General features: G+C 42.3%; 1 protein-coding gene across 2 annotated transcripts in view; it reads left to right on the top strand.

Annotated features, from left to right (window-relative positions):
* Positions 1-22,744, top strand: part of IPO7 (importin 7) — a 63,873-nt gene that overhangs the window by 5,447 nt on the left and 35,682 nt on the right. Inside the window, exons 2-4 of one of the 2 annotated variants that reach the window (XM_008007250.3) lie at positions 13,628-13,709; positions 19,433-19,586; positions 20,876-21,034. In XM_008007250.3, coding sequence (XP_008005441.1) covers positions 13,628-13,709; positions 19,433-19,586; positions 20,876-21,034 — 395 coding nt within the window. The remainder of the gene's footprint in view (positions 1-13,627; positions 13,710-19,432; positions 19,587-20,875; positions 21,035-22,744) is intronic. The other variant, XM_008007255.3, reaches the window with a different exon arrangement.

Genomic DNA, 22,744 nt, shown 5'->3' with positions numbered 1-22,744 from the left:
GGTTCAACCAATTCTCCTGCCTCAGCCTCCTGAGTAGCTGGGATTAAAGGCATATACCACCACACCCAGCTAATTTTTGTGTTTTTAGCGGAGATGGGATTTCACCATGTTGGCCAGGCTGGTCTTGAACTCCTCACTGCAGGTGATTTACCCGCCTCGGCCTCCCAAAGTGCTGGAATTACAGGCGTGAGTCACTGTGCCTGGCCTAATTTTGTATTTTTAGTAGAAATGGGGTTTCACCATGTTGGCCCAGTTGGTCTCGAACTCCTGACCTCAGATGGTCCATCTGTCTTGGCCTCCCAAAGTGCTGGGATTACAGACCTGAGCCACCATGCTCGTCCTAATGGTTTTATGTATATAGGCAGCAGTGCTACTTTCTCACATGCTTTATATGAAAAAGTGAACTTGCTTTTGATAAGTTTCTTGATATTTTGGGTTTGCTTTTTTTTAAACTCACACTACCCTGGCTCACTTTTGGGATTGTCACAGACGGTTAACTATTACTGCTGTATGTGATATACCTTACTTATAAATGGTTCATTTGATTTCATTTTATTAAAAGTATTTAATTAATGAAAATCTTAGGTCTGGAAAAGTGTAAAATAATGGCGTATTTGTAGGATAATTTGGAATGTTTAGAAATAAAGCAATAAAAGAAGACCAGAGTAGCCTGTAGTTTAGATAACATTCCTTCACCAGGAATATTTTAAAGTTACTGTTCTGAATTCCGGAGAAGGAAAGTCCCTGGATACTTTGGCTCTTAGGTAGCAAGTTATTCAGTGATGTAGCTTGTTAAAGATCTGAAAGAGGCTGGGCGCAGTGGCTCACGCCTGTAATCCCAACACTTTGGAAGGTAAAAGCAGGGAGAAGATCACTCGAGTTCAGGAGTTTAAGACCAGCCTGGGCAACATAGGGAGACCCTGTCACTACGAAAAAATTCTTGTAGTGACATGAGCCATGGCACCCGGCTGCTAAACAATTTCTAATAAAAAAGTTTTTTTTTTTTTCAAGTTCCTAGTTGGGGACCAGGTGCGGTGGCTCACGCCTGTAATCCAGCACTTTGGGAGGCCGAAGTGGGCGGATCATGAAGTCAGGAGTTCGAGACAAGCCTGGTCAACATAGTGAAACCCCGTCTCTAAAAATACGAAAAATTAGCCGGGCGTGGTGGTGGGTGCCTATAATCCCAGCTACTTGGGAGACCGAGGCAGGAGAATCGCTTGAACCTGGGAGGCGGAGGTGCAGTAAGCCAAGATCCTGTCATTACATTCCAGCCCAGGCAATAGCGCGAGACTCTGTCTCAAAAAATGAAAAATAAAATTAAAGTTCCGGCTGGGTGTGGTGGCTCACACCTGTATCCCAGCACTTTGGGAGGCTGAGGCGGGTGGATCACGAGGTCAGGATCAAGACCATCGTGGCGAACATGGTGAAACCCCAATTCTACTAAAAATACAGAAAATTAGCTGGGCATGGTGGTGGGCGCCTGTAGTTCCGGCTACTCAGGAGGCTGAGGCAGGAGAATAGCATGAACCTGGGAGGCAGAGCTTGCAGTGAGCAGAGATCATGCCACTGCACTCCAGCCTGGCAACACAGTGGGACTCCATCTTAAAAAAATAAATAACATAAAACTTCCTATTTGGAAAGCATAAAAATAATATTGTAAAATAATATAATAATAATAATAATTTTTTTTTTGTGACAGGATTTCACACTGTTACCCAGGCTGGAGTGCAGTAGTATGAACATGGCTCACAGCGGCCTTTACTCTCCTGGGATCAAGCTATCCTCCTGCCTCAGCCTCCCAACTAGCTGGGACTACAGGCGCGCACCACCATGCCTGGCTAAGTTTTTGATTTTTTGTAGAGATGAAGTCTCTCTTTGTTGCCCAGCCTTGTCTCCCAAAGTGCTAGAATTACAGGTGTGAGCCACTGCACCTGACTTATTACTGTTTTTTAACAAAGGCAGGGGGACACAGTGAAGAGCCTTAGCCCTGTCCTGAGTCTACGACTATAATGACTTAACCTCACTCTGCCTCATATTTCATGTAGCCAAAGTAGATGTCATATTTGCCTTTGTCAAATTCTTTTTTTTTTTTTTTTTCTGAGACGGAGTTTCGCTCTTGTTGCCCAGACTGGAGTGCAATGGCGCGATCTCAGCTCACCACAACCTCCGCCTCCCGGATTCAGGTGATTCTTCTGCCTCAGCCTCTTGAGTAGCTGGGATTACAGATATGCACCACCACGTCTGGCTAATTTTGTATTTTTAGCAGACGGGGTTTCTCCATGTTGGTAGGCTGGTCTCGAACTCCCAACCTCAGGTGATCTGCCCACCTCGGCCTCCCAAATTGCTGGGATTACAGGTGTGAGCCACTGTGCCCAGCTTGTCAAATGCTTTAGTAACAACAAAGGTTAGAAGTTCCTTGGTTCTTGAAATTACCTGGTTGTATTTTATGTAAAAATCTGATATCACAGCATTCTTCCACCTCCTACGTTCCTTAAAAATGGTCTGAAGTGTAGTAGCTAATTGAAAGTCTCCTTGGTTATATTTCAGTGGAGAGAAATAATACAAAATTACAGTTTTGGCCAGGTGTGGTGGCTCAGGCCTGTAATCCCAGCACTTTGGGAGGCCAGGGTGGGTGGATCTCAGGATCACCTGAGGGTTGCCTGGCCAACATGGCAAAACCCTGTCTCTACTCAAAATACAAAAATTACCTGGGCGTGGCGTTGCATGCCTATAATCCCAGCTACTCAGGAGGCTGAGGCACGAGAACCGCTTGAACCTGGGAGGCAGTAGCTGAAGTGAGCCGAGATTGCTCCACTGCACTCCAGCCTGGGCGACAGAGCAAGACTCTTGTCTCCAAAAAAAAAAAAAAAAAAAGTTACAGGTTTGAAGAGTAAGTTTTAAAAGATACTGACATTAGTGATTACTTTGGAAAATGTGGGTCCAGAGGGAAAACTGATTTTGAAGACATGCATTACATACAGGGTGTCTAGTTTGAGGAGCTGGTAAACATCAAGTAGAAAAAGTCTAGCAGGCCATTGGAATGTAGAGCTGAAGCTTAAGAGAGAAAGCAGCAATGGAAAAGTTATATTCTTCTGCAGGCAGGTAATTACAGTAGTATGATCAAAAGGTATGAGATGGACTAGAGGGCTAAACTTTCAACCATGCCTATTTTGAGTACTTTGAGAAACATCTGAAAAAGCAAACTGGGATTTTGTGCATAAAAGTAAGAGAGAAGCCAAGAAAGATAATTTTAAGAAGGTTATTGTGGTTAGTGGTTAGTTTCCTTTTTCTCTTTTATTTTTCTTGAGATGGAGTCTCACTGTTTCCCAAACGAGTGCAGTGACACCGTGTCAGCTCACTGCAACCTCCATCTCCTGGGTTCAAGGGGTTCTCCTGCCTTGGCTCCAGAGTAGCTGGGATAACAGGCAACCAACACCACGTCCGGCTAATTTTTTTATATTTTTGGTAGAGATGGGGTTTCATCACATTGGCCAGGCTGGTCTCAAACTCCTGACCTCAGGTGATCTGCCCTCCTCGGCCTCCCAAAGTGCTGGGATTACAGGTGCGAGCCACCACAACAGGCCTCATTTCCTTTTTTTTACATAGATTGAACAAATTATCTACCAATGAGCATGAATTACTTTTGAAAATGAGTAAAAAAATTTTAGAAAAAAGAAAGGGATGTTGATACTTCTAAATGAGAGAGGTTAAACAAACTGAAGACTTTCTGGGAAAATGCCTTCAACTATCGGTAACCTTTGAAAAGCAATTTCTAATTTTTTTCTTTTTTTTTGAGACAATCTCTCTCTGTCTCCCAGCTGTAGTGCAGTGGCGTGATCTCGGCTCACTGCAACCTCTGCTTCCCAGGTTCAAGCAATTCTCCTTCCTCAGCCTCCCAAGTAACTGGGACTACGAGCATACGCCACCATGCCCAGCTAATTTTGTATTTTTAGAGACGGGTTCCACCATATTGGCCAGGATGGTCTCCATCTCTTGACCTTGTGATCCGCCCGCCTCGGCCTCCCAAAGTGCTGGGATTACAGGCATGAGCCACCGCACCCGGCCCTACCAATTCATTTTTATCTTTCACTGTTCAAAGTCTTTTCTCCGATTTCTGAGTTTACGTCCCTTAGGTTTTAACTTGAAATTTTACTTATTAGTCCAATTGGAATTAAACTCCCAACATAACTTCATACTGATCTTTTTTCTCCATAATGTCTGGCGCATTGTCAGTACTAGTAAGAAGAATGGAGTTGGGTTTGTTGAAGAATTTTGATGAGATGAATTAAAGGTGACTATTGAAATTATCTGAGTTGATGACAGATAATGAGAAGGTTCAAAGATGTGTAGGAAGGTGGTTTTCTGTTATGGTTAGGAGCTTTTAAAAGTAGAATATTAGGAGGTTTAGCCCTAATTAATGATGTATAATGACTCATTTGGTGCTTCAGTTCTATGTTAGAATCCAGGAGCTTGAGAAGTGGACTACTGGGCATATAATTAGGGCAACATCCAGAAGTTACATTTATATTTTGACTCATATAAAAGATCTATTGTAGCATCTTCTGAGGCTTGTATTGATGTTTGCCAAATTGTTGACAATAATATCATAATTGCCCAAATTTTAGAGGGTTTTTGTGATAAAGATTGATGCTAGTGATACTTTTAATTTAGCTTATTTTTATTTTTTGAGATGGAGTTTCACTCTTTCACCCAGGCTAGGGTGCAGTGGTGCGATCTTGACTCACTGCAACCTTCGCCTCCCAGGTTCAAGCCATTCTCCAGCCTCAGCCTCTGGGATTACAGGTGCCCCCCCCACCACGCCCAGCTAATTATGTTTGGTGGAGATGGGGTTTCACCATGTTGGCCAGGCTGGTCTCGAACTCCTGACTTTGTTGTCTGTCCACCTCGGCCTCCCAAAGTACAGGGATTACAGGTGTGAGCCACCACATCTGGCCCTCATTTGTTATCTTTGGGAGAATACAAGTCTTCCTGTCTTAGGAATTTCAGGTGGGTAGAAATGTGTATGGGGCAGCTAGATAGATGTTCCTGGTTCAGATTGCTTGTGCTATATATCCCCGCTAGCAGAAATATCCTTTCTTTCTTATTCTTACTCTAGCTTAGTTGTATGAAAGTTATAAAGTTACTTTTTTTTTTTTAAACAAAAATGTTTTTCCTTGTGTTTTGTACAAAAATGGGGGTGGGAGGTAGTGCAGTGGTGCTGGTGGCAACGGCATCCACGGGGCTAGAAGTGGGCGGTGATATGGTCTGTCTCCAGCAAGTCGTCCAGGATTATGTTGGGCGTGGTGCCAATCTTCTTCGCCAGCTCGCTGTGCTCAATGGTGCTCAGGTACAGGTAGCGGTTGAGCAGCTCTCCATCCAGCATGTTGCGCACGACATTCTGGAGGGTGTTTTTTTGTTTGTTTGGTTGGTTGGTTTTTTTTGAGATGGAGTCTCACTCTCTTCCCCAGACTGAAGTGCAATGGCGCAATCTTGGTTCACTGCAACCTCTGCCTTCCAGGTTCTAGTGATTCTCCTGCCTCAGCCTCCCAAATAGCTAGGATTACAGGCAGCCACCACTATGTCTGGCTAATTTTTGTATTTTTTTTTTTTAAATAAAGATGGGGTTTTACGATGTTGGTCAGGCTGGTCTTGAATTCCTGACCTCAGGTGATTCACCCGTCTCAGCCTCCCAAAGTACTGGGATTACAGGCGTGAGACACCACGCCTGGCTGAAAGTTATGCTTTTTTAAATCAATTGCACTTTTAAAATTTATACTTAACATGTTTTCGAAGGTAATTAATAAGGTTAATAAAGTGATGAGTATTGGGCCGGGTGTGGTGGCTCACCCCTATAATCCCAGAACTTTGGGAGGCTGAGCTGGGCGGACCACTTGAGGTCAGGAGTTGGAGACCAGCCTGGCCAACATGGCGAAAATCCATCTCTACTAAAAATACAAAAATTAGCTGGGTGTAGCAGCACATGTCCCTGTAATCTCAACTACTCAGGAAACTGAGGCAGGAGAGTCATTTCAACCTGGGAGGCGGAGGTTGCTGTGAGCTAAGATTGTGCCACTGCACTCCAGCCTGGGAGACAAAGCAAGACTCCATCTCAAAAAAAAAAAATGACAAGTGCTTATTTTCATAGTTCAGTGTTGTCGATTTAACTATTCACACATTTAAAGTATGCAATATGGTGGCTTTTAGTATGTTCACAGTTGTACAGCCATCACCCAGTCTTTAAAACATTTCCATGACCCGACAAAGAAAATTCATTATCTTACCAGTCACTCCCTATTCCATCTCTGACCCCCATCCTAGCCCTAGGCAACAATCCTATTTTCTGTCTATATAGATTTGTGTATTCCAGACATTTCATGTATTTGAATCATACAATATGTAGTCTTTTGTGACTGGCTTCTTTCATGTAGCATTATGTTTTCAAAGTTCATGCATTGTTGTAGCGTGTATCAGTACTTCATTTTTTTAAATTGCCAAATAGCATTCTATTGTACGTATCAATAAGACATTTTACTTTCATTTGTTGATGGGCATACAGGTTGTTTCCACTTTTAGAGTATTATGAGTAATGCTGCTGTGAAAGTTGGGGTAAAAATAGTCTTGATTTTGTTTTTTTAAGTTAAATCTGGGTAACCAGCACCCAGACCAAGACACATACAACATTTTCATTGGCCTAGAAAGTTTCCTTGATACTCTTCCTATTCAATACTGTTCCTCCTCCAAGTTATTATTTTTGTGACTTCTATTACTATAGGTTAGATTTGCCTGCCTTAATGCACATAATGTAGCTGTACATCTGTCCAGCCAACAAAAACAGTGGTGGTTTTTGTTGTTGTTTAGAGTTGAGGTCTTGCTTTGTTGCCCAGGGTGGAGTGGAGTGTTGTGATCATAGCTTACTGTAGCCTCGAACTACAAATGCATGCTTCCACTCCCAGCTATTATAATTTTTAGGCTGGGCGTGGTGGATCATGAGGTCAGAAGTTCAAGACCAGCCTGGCCAAGATGGTGAAACCCTGTCTCTAAAAATACAAAAAAAAAATTAGCCGGGCATGGTGGCAGGTGCCTGTAATCCCAGCTACTCGGGAGGCTGAGGCAGGAGAATCACTTGAACTTGGAGGGTAGAAGTTGCAGGGAGCCGAGATTGAGCCACTGCACTCCAACCTGGGTGACAGAGTGAGACTCTGTCTCAAAAAAAAAATTTTTTTTTTTTTGAAAATTTTCTATAGAGGTAGTGTCTTGCTGTGTTGCTCAGGCTGGTCTTGAACTCATGACGTTGGGTGATCCTCCTGCATCAGCCTCCCAAAGCACTGGGATTACAGGTGTGAGCCACTGTGCTGGGCAGTTTTTGTTGTTCCAACATAGCTCCCAAACATAAACCAACAGTTTAATCTGGGGTTCTAATCATATAAAGTAGCCTGTTTCAAATTAAGGAAAAACTTCAATGTTGGGAGCTAAAGAGAGGTTGTATACACAAAACCATGTATGTGTGCTTTATGGACAATTTAAGGAACTAAAGGGTAACTTGCCTATATATCGATTTACACCTTCCTGATGTTAGAGCGTATTCTGAGGAAGGTGAGATTCTATTGAATATGGACATATAAAGGATATATCCATATCAAGACATATTTGTTATGTCTTGATATTTGCTAAGATATTTTCTGTGTTCTGTGTGTTTGTTTGTTTGTTTTTTGAGACAGAGTCTTGCTCTGTCACCCAGGCTGGAGTGCAGTGGCGCGATCTCGGCTCACTGCAACCTCCACCTCCTGGGTTCAAGCGATTCTCCTGCCTCAGCCTCCCAAGTAGCTGGGACTACAGGTGTGTGCCACCACACCCGGCTAATTTTTATATTTTTAGTAGAGATGGAGCTTCACCATGTTGGTCGGGCTGGTCTTGAACTCCTGACCGCATGAGCCACCGTGCACCTGTGTTGTTTTATACACTCCTTATAGCCATCCTGTGAAGTAGATTTTATTATTCTTATTTTGTTATTGAGACTTAGATTTACTGCATCAACTTGTTGAAGGCTTAGCATTCTAGGAAGTGCCATCACCTCGATTTATAACCAAGACTATCTGATTGCAGCAGTTCATTCCAGGAATTCATGATTCCATGCAGGAGATAAGATATATACTGTAATGTAAATGGTCTGAAAAGTGCCCTAGTAGTGTGGATAGTAATGTCCTTCGGGCTCATCCATCTGTCCCTTAAATGTAAAAACCTTTCTCACTCTATACTGCCCCTAGGCAATCACATATTCCAAGGCATTTATTTCTTGGCTCTTCCAATTCATTCAGTGAATTTTTTGAATAGCTTAAATGCCAAGTGTCATATGAAGAACTGGGGATATAAACAGTATAGTCCTTACTCAGTGGGGCTTAGAGTCTAATAGGAGAAACAGGCATAAGAACCATCTACAAATATAGTACACAAATATGTAATAAGCGTTATGAAGGAAAATAATGGTTATGAGAGCAATAGGGATCCCTGCTTTAGCTTGAGTGATCAGGCAGAAAAGGCTTCTCTAAGGAAATAATGTTTAAGCAGTGACCCAAACAGTGTGAAACTGTGAACCAGTTAACTGGTGGAGCGTGCAAGAGAAGGATACACAGCATGCACAAAGACTCTGAAATGAAGTAATGTGTTTCTTTTTGCTTTTATTATTTTTTAATTGATACATGATAATTGTATAATATATATCTATGGGGTACAGTGGTATTTCAGTACATGTATACAACAATGTAATGATCAAATCAGGGTAATTAGCATATTCATCTCAAATGTGTATCATTTCTTTGGGCTAGGAATATTGGAAATCTGCTCTTCTAGCTATTTGAAAATACACAATAAATTGTTGTATGGTTACCCTACAGTGCTATAGAACACTAGAACCTACTAGTTCTATCTAGTTGTGATTTTGTACCTGTTAAATATGTTTCTTTCTTGGTGAAAGAACCCAAAGGCTGGTAGGTGGGGCAGTGAGGAGAGCATGTTGAGAAAGTTTTTAAAAATGAGGCTGAAGGCCGGGCGCGGTGGCTCAAGCCTGTAATCCCAGCACTTTGGGAGGCTGAGACGGGCGGATCACGAGGTCAGGAGATCGAGACCATCCTGGCTAACATGGTGAAACCCCGTCTCTACTAAAAATACAAAAAAACTAGCCAGGCGAGGTGGCAGGCGCCTGTAGTCCCAGCTACTCGGGAGGCTGAGGCAGGAGAATGGCATGAACTCAGGAGGCGGAGCTTACAGTGAGCTGAGATCCGGCCACTGCACTCCAGCCTGGGCGACAGAGCGAGACTCTGTCTCAAAAAAAAAAAAAAAAAAAAAAAAAAAAAAAAAAAAAAAAAAAAAAATGAGGCTGAAGAAAATGGCAGGGACAAGATGTCTTCATGTAGGACCTTGGAAGGTGCAGTAGAAAGCAGGCTTGTTAAAAGGTTTGTTTAAAGGGGATTGATTTATAATTTTAAAAGATCTTTGGCTGCTAAATAGAGAATGATTGGGGGCACAAATAGTTAAGAGGAATGATAGTCACTTGGACTAGGTTGGTGTTCATGGGAATGAAGAAAATGGATACATTTTAAAGAAGGATTTTGGATATAGAATTGACAGGACTTGATATATTAAATTGGGTTGATGAAGAGGAAAGTGGTAAGGATTACTGTGAGGATAGTGATGAGAGGTTGGAAGAAGTGGTACAGGGAAGTAGAGTAATAATTTTGAGGGGAAAATTATGCTTTGTAAAGGTAGTGATTGGATGAGATCATTTGGGAAGAAGAAAGATGGCCTATGACCAAGTCCTAGTGAATTCTAGCATTTATAGATTAAACAGGATGAGAAATCAGTAAAGGAGCCTGAGAAAGAGACCAGAAAAAATGGTATGCTGAATGGCATAGGTGGAAGGGTGTTTAAGTAAAGTGATAGTGTTGGTAGTCTTCACATCTAGGGTAGTTAAAAGGGTCAATACCTCCCTTTCATCCACCTAACTCCTTCTGTTCAGGTCTTCTGTATTAGGAGATCCTCCTTTTGATTGTTCCATACTGCTACTTCTTCCATTACACACTTTTCCTTTGGTAACTATGAGGGATTGGTTCCAGGACCCCCACGGATACCAAAATTCATGGATGCTGAAGTCCCTTATATGGTGTAGTATTTGCTTATAACCTGTGCACATCCCCGTGAACACTTTAAATCATTTCTAGATTGCTTTTAATACCCAATGCAATGTAAATGCTATGTAAATAGTTGCTGTACTTGTATTATTAAGTTTGTATTATTTTTATTGTATTGTTATTTAAAAATTTTTCCCCCAAATATTTTTCATCTGTGGTTGGTTGAATTCATGGATTTGGAACCCACAGGTATGGGGGCGCCGACTGTATTTTATTGCAATTATATCCGATTGTACTTTATTGCAATTATCTGTTTGATTATCTTGTATTTCTTGACAACACTGTAAGTTGCTATGAAGTCATAGAGCCTGGTTGTCATATTCAACCCTGTAGTCTCAGCTCCTGGCATAATGTCTTATACCACAAACACCTAAATAAGTAATTTTTGGAGTGATTGAAAGAATAAAGTCTAGATTCTAATGTGAAACCATTTTTTACATTCAAAGGAAAATTTTTTTTTTTTTAAGACAGAGTCTTGCTCTTTTGCCTAGGCTGGAGTGAAGTGGCGCTATCTCGACTTACCGCAACCTCCACCCCCCGGGTTCAAGCCATTCTTGTGCCTCAGCTTCCTGAGTAGCTGGGATTACAGGTGCCCGCCACCAAGCCTGGCTAATTTTTGTATTTTTAATAGAGACAGGGTTTTGCCATGTTGGTCAGGCTGGTCTCGAACTCCTGACCTCAGGTGATCCACCTGCCTTGGCCTCCCAAAGTGTTAGAATTACAGGCATGAGCCACCATGCCCGGCTTTTTTTTTTTTTTTTTCCGAGACACAGTCTCACTCTATTGCCCAGGCTGGAGTACAATAGCGGGATCTCAGCTCACTGCAACCTCTGCATCCCGGGTTCAGGTGATTCTCCTGCCTCAGCCTCCTGAGTAGCTGGGATTACAGGCATGCACCACCACACTCGGCTAATTTTTGTATTTTTATTAGAGACAGTGTTCCACCATGCTGGCCAGGCTAGGCTTGAACTCAAGTGATCCGCCCACCGTGGCTTCCCAAAGTGCTGGGATTACAGGCATGATCCTCCGCACCCGGCCTGATTTTTGTATTTTTAGTAGAGATGGTGTTTCACCTTGTTGGCTAGGCTGGTCTTGAACTCCTGGCCTCAAGTGATCCAGCCACATCAGCCTTCCAAAGTGCTGGGATTTCAGACGTGAGCCACTGCACCCAGTCTTTGTGTGGTTTTTTTGTTTGTTTTTTTTCCTTTTTTTCTTGAGACAGAGCCTCTGTCACCCAGGCTGGATAGAGTACAGTGGCCTTATCTTGGCTCGATGCAACCTCTGCCTCTGGGGTTCAAGCCATTCTCATACTTCAACCTCCCATGTAGCTGGGGTTACAGGCATGCGCCTGGCTAATTTTTATATTTTTGGTAGAGATGGGGTTTCACCATTTTGGTCAGGCTGGTCTCGAACTTCTGGACTCAAGTGATCTGCCCGCCTCAGCCTCCCAAAGTGCTGGGATTACAGGCATGAGCCACTGCACCCAGCTGGAAAATTCTCTATAAGAATGTGTTTGCAGAATGGGGTAAAGTCTGTAAGAAGATACTAAAATAGCTGGGAACGGGTGGCTCATTCATGCTTGTAATCCCAGCACTCACGCCTGTGATCCCAGCACTTTAGAAGACTAAGGCAGGAGCTCTTGAGCCTAGCCCAACAGTTTAGGACCAGCCTGGGCAACATAGCGAGACCTGATCTCTAACAACAACAAAGCAAACAAAAAATTAAAAAAAAAAAAATCAGAAGCAAATATGACAAATTTAGGAATATGTAACCTTTTTGTACTGTTAGTGAGAGTGATCCATGTCTATAATGTAAAATGTGGAAAATTTGAAAAATTTAAAATGCGCGAAATCTATTGCATATTCATATAAATGTATTTATTACATTATGATTATATAATCTGTATTCTTTTATTGTATGTTCAAAGCTATTGATTTTTAACTTTCTTTTGAAATGTAACATGTATACACAAAGGTGGTCATAAAGGTACAGTCAGTTTTCACAAACTGAGCACACTTGTATAAAACAGCAGTCATATCAAGAAATAACACTATCACCACCTTGGAAACTACCCCCAGACTATTCATGGCAATCTGCCCGCCGCAGCCTCCCAGAGCCACCATGCCTGGACCAAACTGTTCATTTTTATTGATTTCATATGTGTCTGGCCATTTAATGAAATGTTTCTATGGAGAAATTACTTGAAAGAGGAAACAGGTATCACAGAGGATATTGTTACTGAGCTGCTGTCACCAGCGTAGGCTAAGAATGCTAGTTGGAGGGCCTGGCATGGTGGCTCATGCCTGTAATCCCAACACTTTGGGAGGCCAGGGCGGCAGATCACACAGTCAGGAGTTCGAGACCAGCCTGGCCAATATGGTGAAACCCTGTCTCTATTAAAAATACAAAAATTAGCCAAGCATAGTGGTGCACACCTGTAGCCCCATCCACTTGGGAGGCTGAGGCAGAAGAATCGCTTGAACCCAGGAGGCGGAGGTTGCAGTAAGCTGAGATCATGCTACTGCACTCCAGCCACGGCAACAGAGCGAGACTCTGTCTCAAAAAAAAAAAAAAAAGAATGCTCGCTGGGGGTCAGACGCAGTGACTCACACCTGTAACCCCAGTACTTTTGGAGGTCGAGGAGGGTGGATCACGAGGTCAGGAGTTCGAGACCAGCCTGGCCAATATGGTGAAACTCCAACTCTACTAAAAATATAAAAAATTAGGGCCGGGCATAGTGGCTCACACCTGTAATCCCTGCACTTTGGGAGGCCAAGGCAGGCAGATCACAAGGTCAGGAATTCGAGACCAGCCTGGCCAATACAGTGAAACCCCATCTCTACTAAAAAAAATACAAAAAAATAGCTGGGTATGGTGGCACTAGTCCCAGCTACTCAGGAGGCTGAGGCAGGAGAATCGCTTGAACCCAGGAGGTGGAGGTTGCAGCGAGCTGAGATTGCGCCACTCCACTCTGGCCTTGGGGGCGGCAGAGGGAGACTCTGTCTCATAAAACAAACAAACAAAAATTAGCCAGGTGTGGTCGTGCGCACCTGTAGTCTCAGCTACTCTGGAGGCTAAGACAGGAGAATTGCTTGAACCTGGGAGGCAAAGGTTGCAGTGAGCCGAGATTGCGTCACTGCACTCCAACCTGGGCGACAGAGTCAGACTCCGTCTCAAAAATTAAAGAGAAAAGAATGCTAGTTGGGATAAATGGGAAGTGCAGTGGTATACAGGCAAATGCAGACATCCAAAAAGTTTTAGGATTTAAGTCATTAAATTCCTTAAAGTTCAGTATAAGGGAGTGATGAGAAATAAGGCTGGAACCGGTTATGAAGAGCCTTTTGTGTGAGCCAAGCAATGGAAAAGTATTGAAGCCTCTTTGATCTGTTATTTTAAAGTACACTTCTTTGCAGAAATTTAAAATGGACTTTTTTTCTTTGTAGGCACACAAGTCTCTGAATTTTGTCTCAACACTGCTCCAGATTACTATGTCGGAACAGCTGGATTTACCTGTGAGACAGGCAGGCAAGTTTCCTAAATTATTTTGAGTGTATGTAATCTATTGTTTAAAAGGTTCATAATCAAACAGCAGAAGTATCTTGGGATGGCCCTTTGGCAATTTTTCCCCCCGGGTAATTTACCTTCGGTGTTTACAGCTAACATCAGGTACCTTGATATCTGGTGGCAGAGTTTAAAGGAATAATTTTATATTTAGTTGAATTAAAAAGGAAGCTTCAAATAGAAATTGATGGGGTTTATTAAAAGGTTCTATGTATTTTTAGAGTCCTTCCCTGATGAGTGATTCAAACAAGACTCAAACCTGTTTGTTTATATAGTCATCTCTTAACACCTTTTTGCATTTTAACAGTTTAAAAAAAAAAGTATTATACTATTTTTAGTTCCTGTTCAACATATTGAGCCACTTCCCTTAGTATCAAATAGTCTGAAAATGTGGCATACTTTTCCAAATATTATGTTAATCTGTAAAAAATAATGGAGTTTACATTTTTAATTTTTTTTTTTTTTGAGATAGTCTCACTCTGTCGTCCAGGCTGGAGTCAGCAGTGCAAATTCGGCTCACTGCAACTTCTGCCTCCCAGGTTCAAGCCATTCTTCTGCCTTAGCCTCCGGAGTAGCTGGGATTACAGGCGTGAGCCACCACGCCCAGCCTTTTCATTTCTTCTTAATTTATTTGCAGATGTAATAATTTTGTTATGGGAAATATAAAGTACCAATAATTTCATCATTCTAGAAAAACATATTACATTTTTGCATTATTTCTTGCTGTTCTTTTCCCCTGTACCTATTTTGTTAAAAATTTTGTTGGGGCCGGGTGTGGTGGCGCAGTCTGTAATCCCACCACTTTGGGAGGCCGAGGCAGGCGGATCACGAGGTCAGGAGATAGTGACCATCCTGGCTGACACGCTGAAACCCCGTCTCCACTAAAAATACAAAAAATTAGCGGGCACCTGTAGTCCCAGCTACTTGGGAGGCTGAGGGAGGAGAATGGCATGAACCTGGGAGGCGGAGCTTGCAGTGAGCTGAGATCGCGCCATTGCATTCCAGCTTGGGCGACAGAGTGAGACTCCGCCTCAAAAAAAAAAAAATGTTTTCCTTGTTTCACTTAATGTTGTATACTAAGCATTTCCCTTTTCTTTATGTGGTTCCGGTCTTCAGATTGTTTTTTTTGAGACGGAGTCTCGCTCTGTCGCCCAGGCTGGAGTGCAGTGGCGAGGTCTCCGCCCACTGCAAGCTCCGCCTCCCAGGTTCACACCATTCTCCTGCCTTAGCCTCCCAAGTAGCCGGGACTACAGGTGACCGCCACCACGCCTGGCTAATTTTTTGTATTTTTTAGTAGAGACGGGGTTTCACCGTGTTTGCCAGGATGGTCTTGATTTCCTGACCTCATGATCCGCCCGCCTCGGCCTCCCAAAGTGCTGGGATTACAGGCGTGAGCCACGGCTCCCGGCCTTCAGATTCATATTTTAATGGCTAAATAATTAGCCATAATATGCCATGTGCAGTAAACTGTTTCAATTTTTAGAAATAGAATTTAGTCTCAGGTCTGTTTTGTTAACAGTTTATTTTCATTTTCAGTGCCTAAAATGTTGCCTAGTACAGTGTAGGTACTCAGGAAATAAATGAATTTAAATTTTTTATCACTGTAAATTAATTAATTAAATATCCTGGACTCTGCTAGGCAGATAGGACTTTTTTTTTTTTTTTTTTTAAAGACAAACTGGTTATAATGCCCAGGCTAGAATTTAGTAGCTCCATCTTGACTCACTGCAATCTCTGCCTCCCAGGCTCAAGCCATCCTCCCATGTCAGCCTCCTGAGTAGCTGGGACTATAGGCAGCACCACCATGCCCCACTAACTGTATTTTTTGTAGAGATGGGGTCCTGCCCTATTGTCCAGGCTGGTCTCAAACTTGTGAGCTCAAGCGATCTGCCTGCCTGGGCCTTCCAAAGTGCTAGGTTTATGGGCGTGAGCCACCATGCCTGGCCATGATTTTTTAAAAGCAAACAATTTTATGTAAATGACTGAACTCCCGGGTCAGCAGTAAATCTTTTTGAAAATATTTCTAAATTTAATAGAAAAGAGTAATAATTTTTATTGTCTCCCTTCCCTTCCCTTCCCTTCCTCCTTCCCTTCCTCCTTCCCTTCCTCCCTTCCCTCCTTCCCTTCCCTCCTTCCCTTCCTCCTTCCCTTCCTCCCTTCCCTCCTTCCCTTCCCTCCTTCCCTTCTTCCCTTTCCTTTCTTCCTCAGGGTCTTGATCCTTGCCCAGGCTGGGGTGCAGTGACTCAGTTATAGCTCACTGAATCTCCAAACTCCTGGGCTCAAGTAATCTTTCTGCTTTAGCCTCCCAAACATCTGGGGCTACAAGCATGTGTCACTACACCCATCTTAATTATTTTATTTTTTAGAGATGGAGTCTCAGTATGTTGCTGAGGCTGGTCTTTTTTTTTTTTTTGGTAGAGATGGGGTCTCACTGTCTTGCCCAGGCTGGTTTCGGCTTCCAAAGTATTGAGATTTACAGGCTTTAGTTGCCACGCCTAGCTGGGCTGGTCTTGAATTCCTGGCCTCAAGTGATCCTCTTGCCTGAGCCCCCCAAAGTGCTGGGATCAAAGACATGAGCCACTGTGCCTGGCCTTGTTTCTTTTTTTTTTTTTTTTTTTTTTTTTTTGAGACGGAGTCTTGCTCTGTCGCCCAGGCTGGAGTGCAGTGGCCGGATCTCAGCTCACTGCAAGCTCCGCCTGCCGGGTTCACGCCATTCTCCTGCCTCAGCCTCCCGAGTAGCTGGGACTACAGGCGCCCGCCACCTCGCCCGGCTAGTTTTTTTGTAGTTTTAGTAGAGACGGGGTTTCACCGTGTTAGCCAGGATGGTCTCGATCTTCTGACCTCGTGATCCGCCCGTCTCGGCCTCCCAAAGTGCTGGGATTACAGGCTTGAGCCACTGCGCCCGGCCGTTTCTTTTTTATATATATTCAAGTCTCATTTATCTTTTACTAGTAAAGTTTACATTTTCCCATTTTTAGATAAGAATCTGCCTTTAAATCCAAAATTTTACTATACAGTTAAGTGTTTGGCCTTTAGGAGTGATATTAATAAATTCTAGAGACTTGGTTATGTGTACTAGAAAAATAAATTACACTAGGAAATTGTTTTAGTGTGTACACAATTGGAAGCAGTTAAACTATGGAATTGGTCAAAAAATTTAAAATATCACTAATTTAAAAATTATATACTTGGGGCCGGCCACGGTGGCTCACACCTATAATCCCAGCACTTCGGAAGGCCAAGGAAGGTGGATCATTTGAAGTAAGGAGTTCAAGACCAGCCTGGTCAACATGGTGAAACTCTGTCTCTACTAAAAATACAAAAAAATTAGCCGGGTGGTAGTGGCATGCACCTGTAATCCCAGCTACTCGGGAGGCAGAGGCAGAAGAATCGCTTAAACCTGGGAGATGGAGGTTGTGCTGAGCCGAGATTATGCCATTGTACTCCAGTCTGGGCAACAGACTTGAGACCCTCTTTCAAAAAAGAAAAAAAAATTATGTTCTTGGAATGAGATTCTGTAGTGCATGGCATATGGTGGTTTCATCTGCTAGATTTCGAATGATTAGTTCATTCTGTCTTTGCTAGAGTATCTATTCTGGCTAGAGTAGACTGAATCATGAGATCCTTACAGTGCAGTACCAAGGATCTGTTTTGATGGGGCAAAAAATGTTTATCATTCCAAATCACATAAGCATATGGAAATATTCAGAGATTGCATCCAGAGACATTAGGACTGTTGTGTGGTCTTAATGTTGGTCTCTGTTCTGTTTTGGAGAAAAATAACCAAAATTCTGTAGTAGTAATAACCTGGATTTTGTTGGTCCTATTTGACTCTTTATCGTAGGTGTAGTTTATCTTAAAACGTTGGCTCACACCTATAAATCCCAGCACTTTGGGAGGCCAAAGCGGGCGGATCACAAGGTCAGGAGATCGACACCATCCTGGCCAAAAGGTGAAAACCCGTCTCTACTAAAAATACAAAAATTACCTGGGCATGGTGGTGCATGCCTGTTATCCCAGCTACTCGGGAGGCTGAGGCAAGGAGAATCGCTTGAACCAGGGAGTCAGAGGTTGCAGTGAACCAAGATCGCACTACTGCACTCCAGCCTGGAGACAGAGCGAGACTCTATCTCATAAAAATACCTTGTTGAGGCCGGGCGCGGTGGCTCAAGCCTGTAATCCCAGCACTTTGGGAGGCCGAGACGGGCGGATCACGAGGTCAGAAGATCGATACCATCCTGGCTAACACGGTGAAACCCTGTCTCTACTAAAAAAAATACAAAAAACTAGCTGGGCATGGTGGCGGGCGCCTGTAGTCCCAGCTACTCGGGAGGCTGAGGCAGGGGAATGGCATAAACCCGGGAGGCAGAGCTTGCAGTGAGCTGAGATCCGGTCACTGCACTCCAGCCTGGGCGACAGAGCGACACTCTGTCTCAAAAAAAAAAAAAAAAAAAATACCTTGTTGAGGGGTATTTTAATATATAGCTTAATCTATTTGAAATACTCTAAGATCGAATATTTAATTCCTAAATTAAAGCAAACTAGAATATAAAAATCCCAGTTCTGTCGGTTATCCTTGTTCAAATAAGTACAGGACTCGAGGCCGGGCGTGGTGGCTCACACCTGTAATCCCAGCACTTTGGAAGGCCGAGGCAGGCGGATCACGAGGTCAGGAGATGGAGACCATCCTGACTAACATGGTGAAACCCCGTCTCTACTAAAAAAATACAAAAAATTAGCCGGGTGTGGTGGTGGGCGCCTGTAGTCCCAGCTACTCCAGAGGCTGAGGCAGGAGAATGGCGTGAACCAGGGAGGTGGAGCTTGCAGTGAGCTGAGATCTCGCCACTGCACTCCAGCCTGGGCAGCAGAGCGAGACTCTTGTCGCAAAAAAAAAAAAAAAAAGTACAGGACTCGAGATAAGAATTGCTAATTAGAGATGATCCAGTGTTTTGCAGAATTTAAGAATTAATTTTGGACAGTTTCCCTTTACAGTACATCTTACACATTTGTGATTCTGTTGTCCCCCTCTCTCTGAAAGTGCTGGGTAAAAAGCATTGCTAGCAACCTAGATTTTGCCACTTCATCAGTTTGTTAACTTGTCAAATAGCAATGTGCGAAGGTAGCAGTATGATAACTGACGGAAAAATAGTAATCTGTAATTTCTGAACACAGTAAATTCTCCCATAACATAATTTGAATTTGAAGTGGTATGGGATTGAAATACTTAAATTTATAGATTAAGAACCTTTATATGCTATGATTTTTCTGTGATAAGAATTGTTTTTTTTAATTACCTTTGTGTGATGAGTTGTAGAAGCTATGTTGGGGTGTGTATGATGGTTTTGTCTTGAGAGGCTTCATTTAGAAAACTGATTTGATTTAATTTAACTCTCCTATAGAAAACAGGGTAAAAAGTGTTGTGACGTTAAAAAAACCAGTTTTCTCGGGTTATTTGCAGAGTTTTCTTACGCTATGTGATTAGTAATAACTTTGTGCATGATTGCTGTAACTAAGTGTTCAATTTGTGCATTATCAACTTTAAAAATAATTTAATGTAGTATTTCGTTAATGAAAGCATAGCTTTACAAACAGTGGTCTGAAAGAAATACTTGAGGTATGAACATTTAAGAGATTTTCACAGTACTTTCACAGTAAACATTCTTTTGTCAAACTGATCTGTATTTTAGGTGTTATCTATTTGAAAAATATGATAACACAGTATTGGCCTGATCGAGAAACAGCACCAGGGGATATATCCCCTTATACTATTCCAGAAGAAGATCGCCATTGTATTCGAGAAAATATTGTAGAAGCCATTATCCATTCTCCTGAGCTCATCAGGTATGTGTTTTTAAAATTTACCCATTTCTGCAGGGATGTAACTTTCAGGTTTTTTTGTTTTTTGTTTGTTTTTGTTTTTTTGAAGTGGACTCCCTCTCTGTGGCCAGGCTGGAGTGCAGTGGTGCGATCCTTGCTCACTGTAACCTCTGCCTCCTGGGTTCAAGCGATTTTCCTGCCTCTCAGCTCCCCGAGTAGCTGGGATTACAGGCACACAGCACCACGCCCAGCTAATTTTTGTATTTTTAGTAGAGACGGGGTTTCACCATGTTGCCGAGGATGGTCTCGATCTCCTGACCTCGTGATCCAACTGCCTCGGCCTCACAAAGTGCTGGCATTACAGGAGTGAGCCACCGCACCTGGCCTGTGTTTTGTTTTTCTGGGGGGCTTTTGAGGTCTTTACAGAACATATAACCCTGTGTTTTTTTGTAGCAGAAAACTTACGCAACAAATGCTATTACAGGAGAATGCCTTAGCCTTTTTTTTTTTTTGAGATTGAATCTTGCTCTGTCGCCCAGGCTGGAGTGAGGTAGTGAAATCTTGGCTCACTGCAACCTCTGTCTCCCGGGATTAAGCAATCCTCCTGCCTCAGTCTCCCGAGTAGCTGGAATTACAGGCGTGCACCAGCATCCCTGGCTAATTTTTGTATTTTTAGTAGAGACAAGGTTTTACCATGTTGGCCACGCTGGTCTGGAACTCCTGACTTCAAATGATCCACCTGCCTAGGCCTCCCAAAGTGCTGGGATTACAGATGTGAGCCACCATGCCTGGCCTGTAATTTATTTTCTTACTATGGTTTGATTTCACATTGATGAAACCAAAAACCTCATATAAAACTTGTGGGCCGGGCAGAGTGACCTCAGCCCCCTGAGTAACTGGGATTACAGGCGTGCACCACCAGGCCCAGCTAGTTTTTGTGTTTTTGGTAGAGATGGGGTTTCACCATGTTGGCCAGGATGGTCTTGATCCCTTGACCTTGTAATCTGCCGCCTGGGCCTCCCAAAGTGCTGGGATTACAGGCTTGAGCCAGCGCACCCAGCCTAATTGATGTTCTTAAATGAAACTTGTTTATTGATGATAGGAATGAAAAATAAAACACCTGTATTTGTAACATTTGTTGGGTTTCATTTTGCTCAGTGACTTATTCTGAATCAAATATATTCTGTGTACATCTAACATCACATGGGTTATTTTGAAATCAGATTTTGTCTAAACTCTATTTTCCTTTCTATGAGTTAGCAAAATCTTACCTAGTTAGGATTTTTTCCTTACTGTTTATTTTTGGCTTTCAGGGTACAGCTTACTACATGCATTCATCACATCATCAAACATGATTATCCAAGCCGCTGGACTGCCATTGTGGACAAAATTGGCTTTTATCTTCAGTCCGATAACAGTGCTTGTTGGCTAGGAATTCTTCTTTGCCTTTATCAGCTTGTGAAAAATTATGAGTAAGTGTTTCTTTCAATTCCTGTAGAGCTTTGAGAAGTAGGAAAAGTTGGGAAAATTTAAGCCAGTTTGAACATATAAAATTATAGATAATAAAATTAGTGAATTATATGGTAATTTCAATTTATTCTTTTCTTTTTGAAGTAGCATTCTAACTCTGCAGTTTCTTTATTCTATTAAGAAACTCCTTGTGCCCTTTTTTCTTAATCGTTGTCTCTTTACCTATTCAAAAACTAAGTTATCTCTAAAGCTGGGCTCCTCAATACGTGCTGATAAAAGTCCTTCCGATAAGTTTTCTAAAATGTGAAGGTGATCAGAATACATTGAGGATTAAAGCTCTTTATTACTTGTGGCTTTTTTTCTTTGAGTTTTTATCTCAGTTTAGGAACCTCCCTCTGATTCTTTAAGAATTCATTGGAATTTCATGTGATCTTCTTTAATCAGTGTGTTTTGGGGGATTCACACTCACCTATTTCATTGTTGGCATATTTAAGCAGATTATAGTTCATATATGTCATTAGTATTAGGAAAAAAGATTTTAGGCCAAGTGATTATTTTAGATCTTGTTTTAGGGATCAGGAAAAAAAGATCTAACCTGGAAAGTTGAAGTATAGCACTGAGAATGGTAGGCCACATGTTGAAGGAGTTTTTTAAGTCTGTAGTTGATAGGCACTTGAAAAGGTTTGATGGGATATTATGAGGAAGGCATAAGGAAGAGTTTTATACCGTCAGCCTCCGATACTGTCTTTGGGTCCCATCTCAAAGTGGCTGATGAACTGCTGCTTTTGTTCTCTGAGCAGGAGAGAAACAATACCATTTACAGCATTGGTACTGGTGTTTTCTTGTGTTCCCACCAGATACCCATCTTCCTGCTAAGGAATGTTCCAGCTGTTACAGTTCTGTTACAGTTTAGTCTGAGTGACTAAAATTGGAGAAAATAAAACCAATAAGCTGTCAATATCATTGAGGAGGTTCAAGTCCGTCCTGTCCCATAATCTTAGCAGGAGGGAATATGACAGGGATTTTTAAATGGGAGATACAGGAGGCTGCTACATCATTGGAATTCAGTTCATTTTCAGCCAGTGTTTCGTTGTGAAGCACAAGGTGTTCACAAGGAATCTGTGTGGACTGAAGCAGTTCTAAGAAAATTTATGGAAAAATTGGAATTTGTGGTGGTCCTCAGGAGCATAGATCTCAGGAAATGCTTGTCAGTTGAAGGAACACAAAGAACATGAAGAGGAAGGCGTGTCACACCATATGGAGTGGTATGAACAAAGAAAGAGACGGAAATGTGAGAACCTGTCTTTAGTGGGTAGTGAGGAGACTGCTTAATGGTATTGATAATTCCTAGTGAGAGGTTGGGAATAATTTTGGACTGGTAAATTGGGACCATGTTAAAGAGGGTTTTGAGTGCTAGAATGGGAAATTTGGATGTGATCTTTTAGATACTAAGAACCACTGAAAAATTTCTTTTAACAGAATAGTGATGAGACTAGTATTTAAGGATTTTCTGTGAGTATGGTTCTCCAGTTTGACACATCACAGCCTTGTGGTAGTAGAATTTTATTAGTGTCATATTTTCATACTTTCAGGAATGTTCAGGTCTTACAGGGTAGTAATAAGTTTGGTACCGTAATTTTTTACTCATTAGCTTAGATTGACAACTAGTACCACTCAACTCCCAGTCCACTATTCAGGGTATTGAGGGAGGT

Source organism: Chlorocebus sabaeus, chromosome 1 (genome assembly GCF_047675955.1).
Source record: "Chlorocebus sabaeus isolate Y175 chromosome 1, mChlSab1.0.hap1, whole genome shotgun sequence".
NCBI lineage: Eukaryota > Metazoa > Chordata > Mammalia > Primates > Cercopithecidae > Chlorocebus > Chlorocebus sabaeus.
The sequence above is the reverse complement of the archived record's forward strand: the minus strand, read 5'-3'. Positions and strand labels throughout refer to the sequence as shown.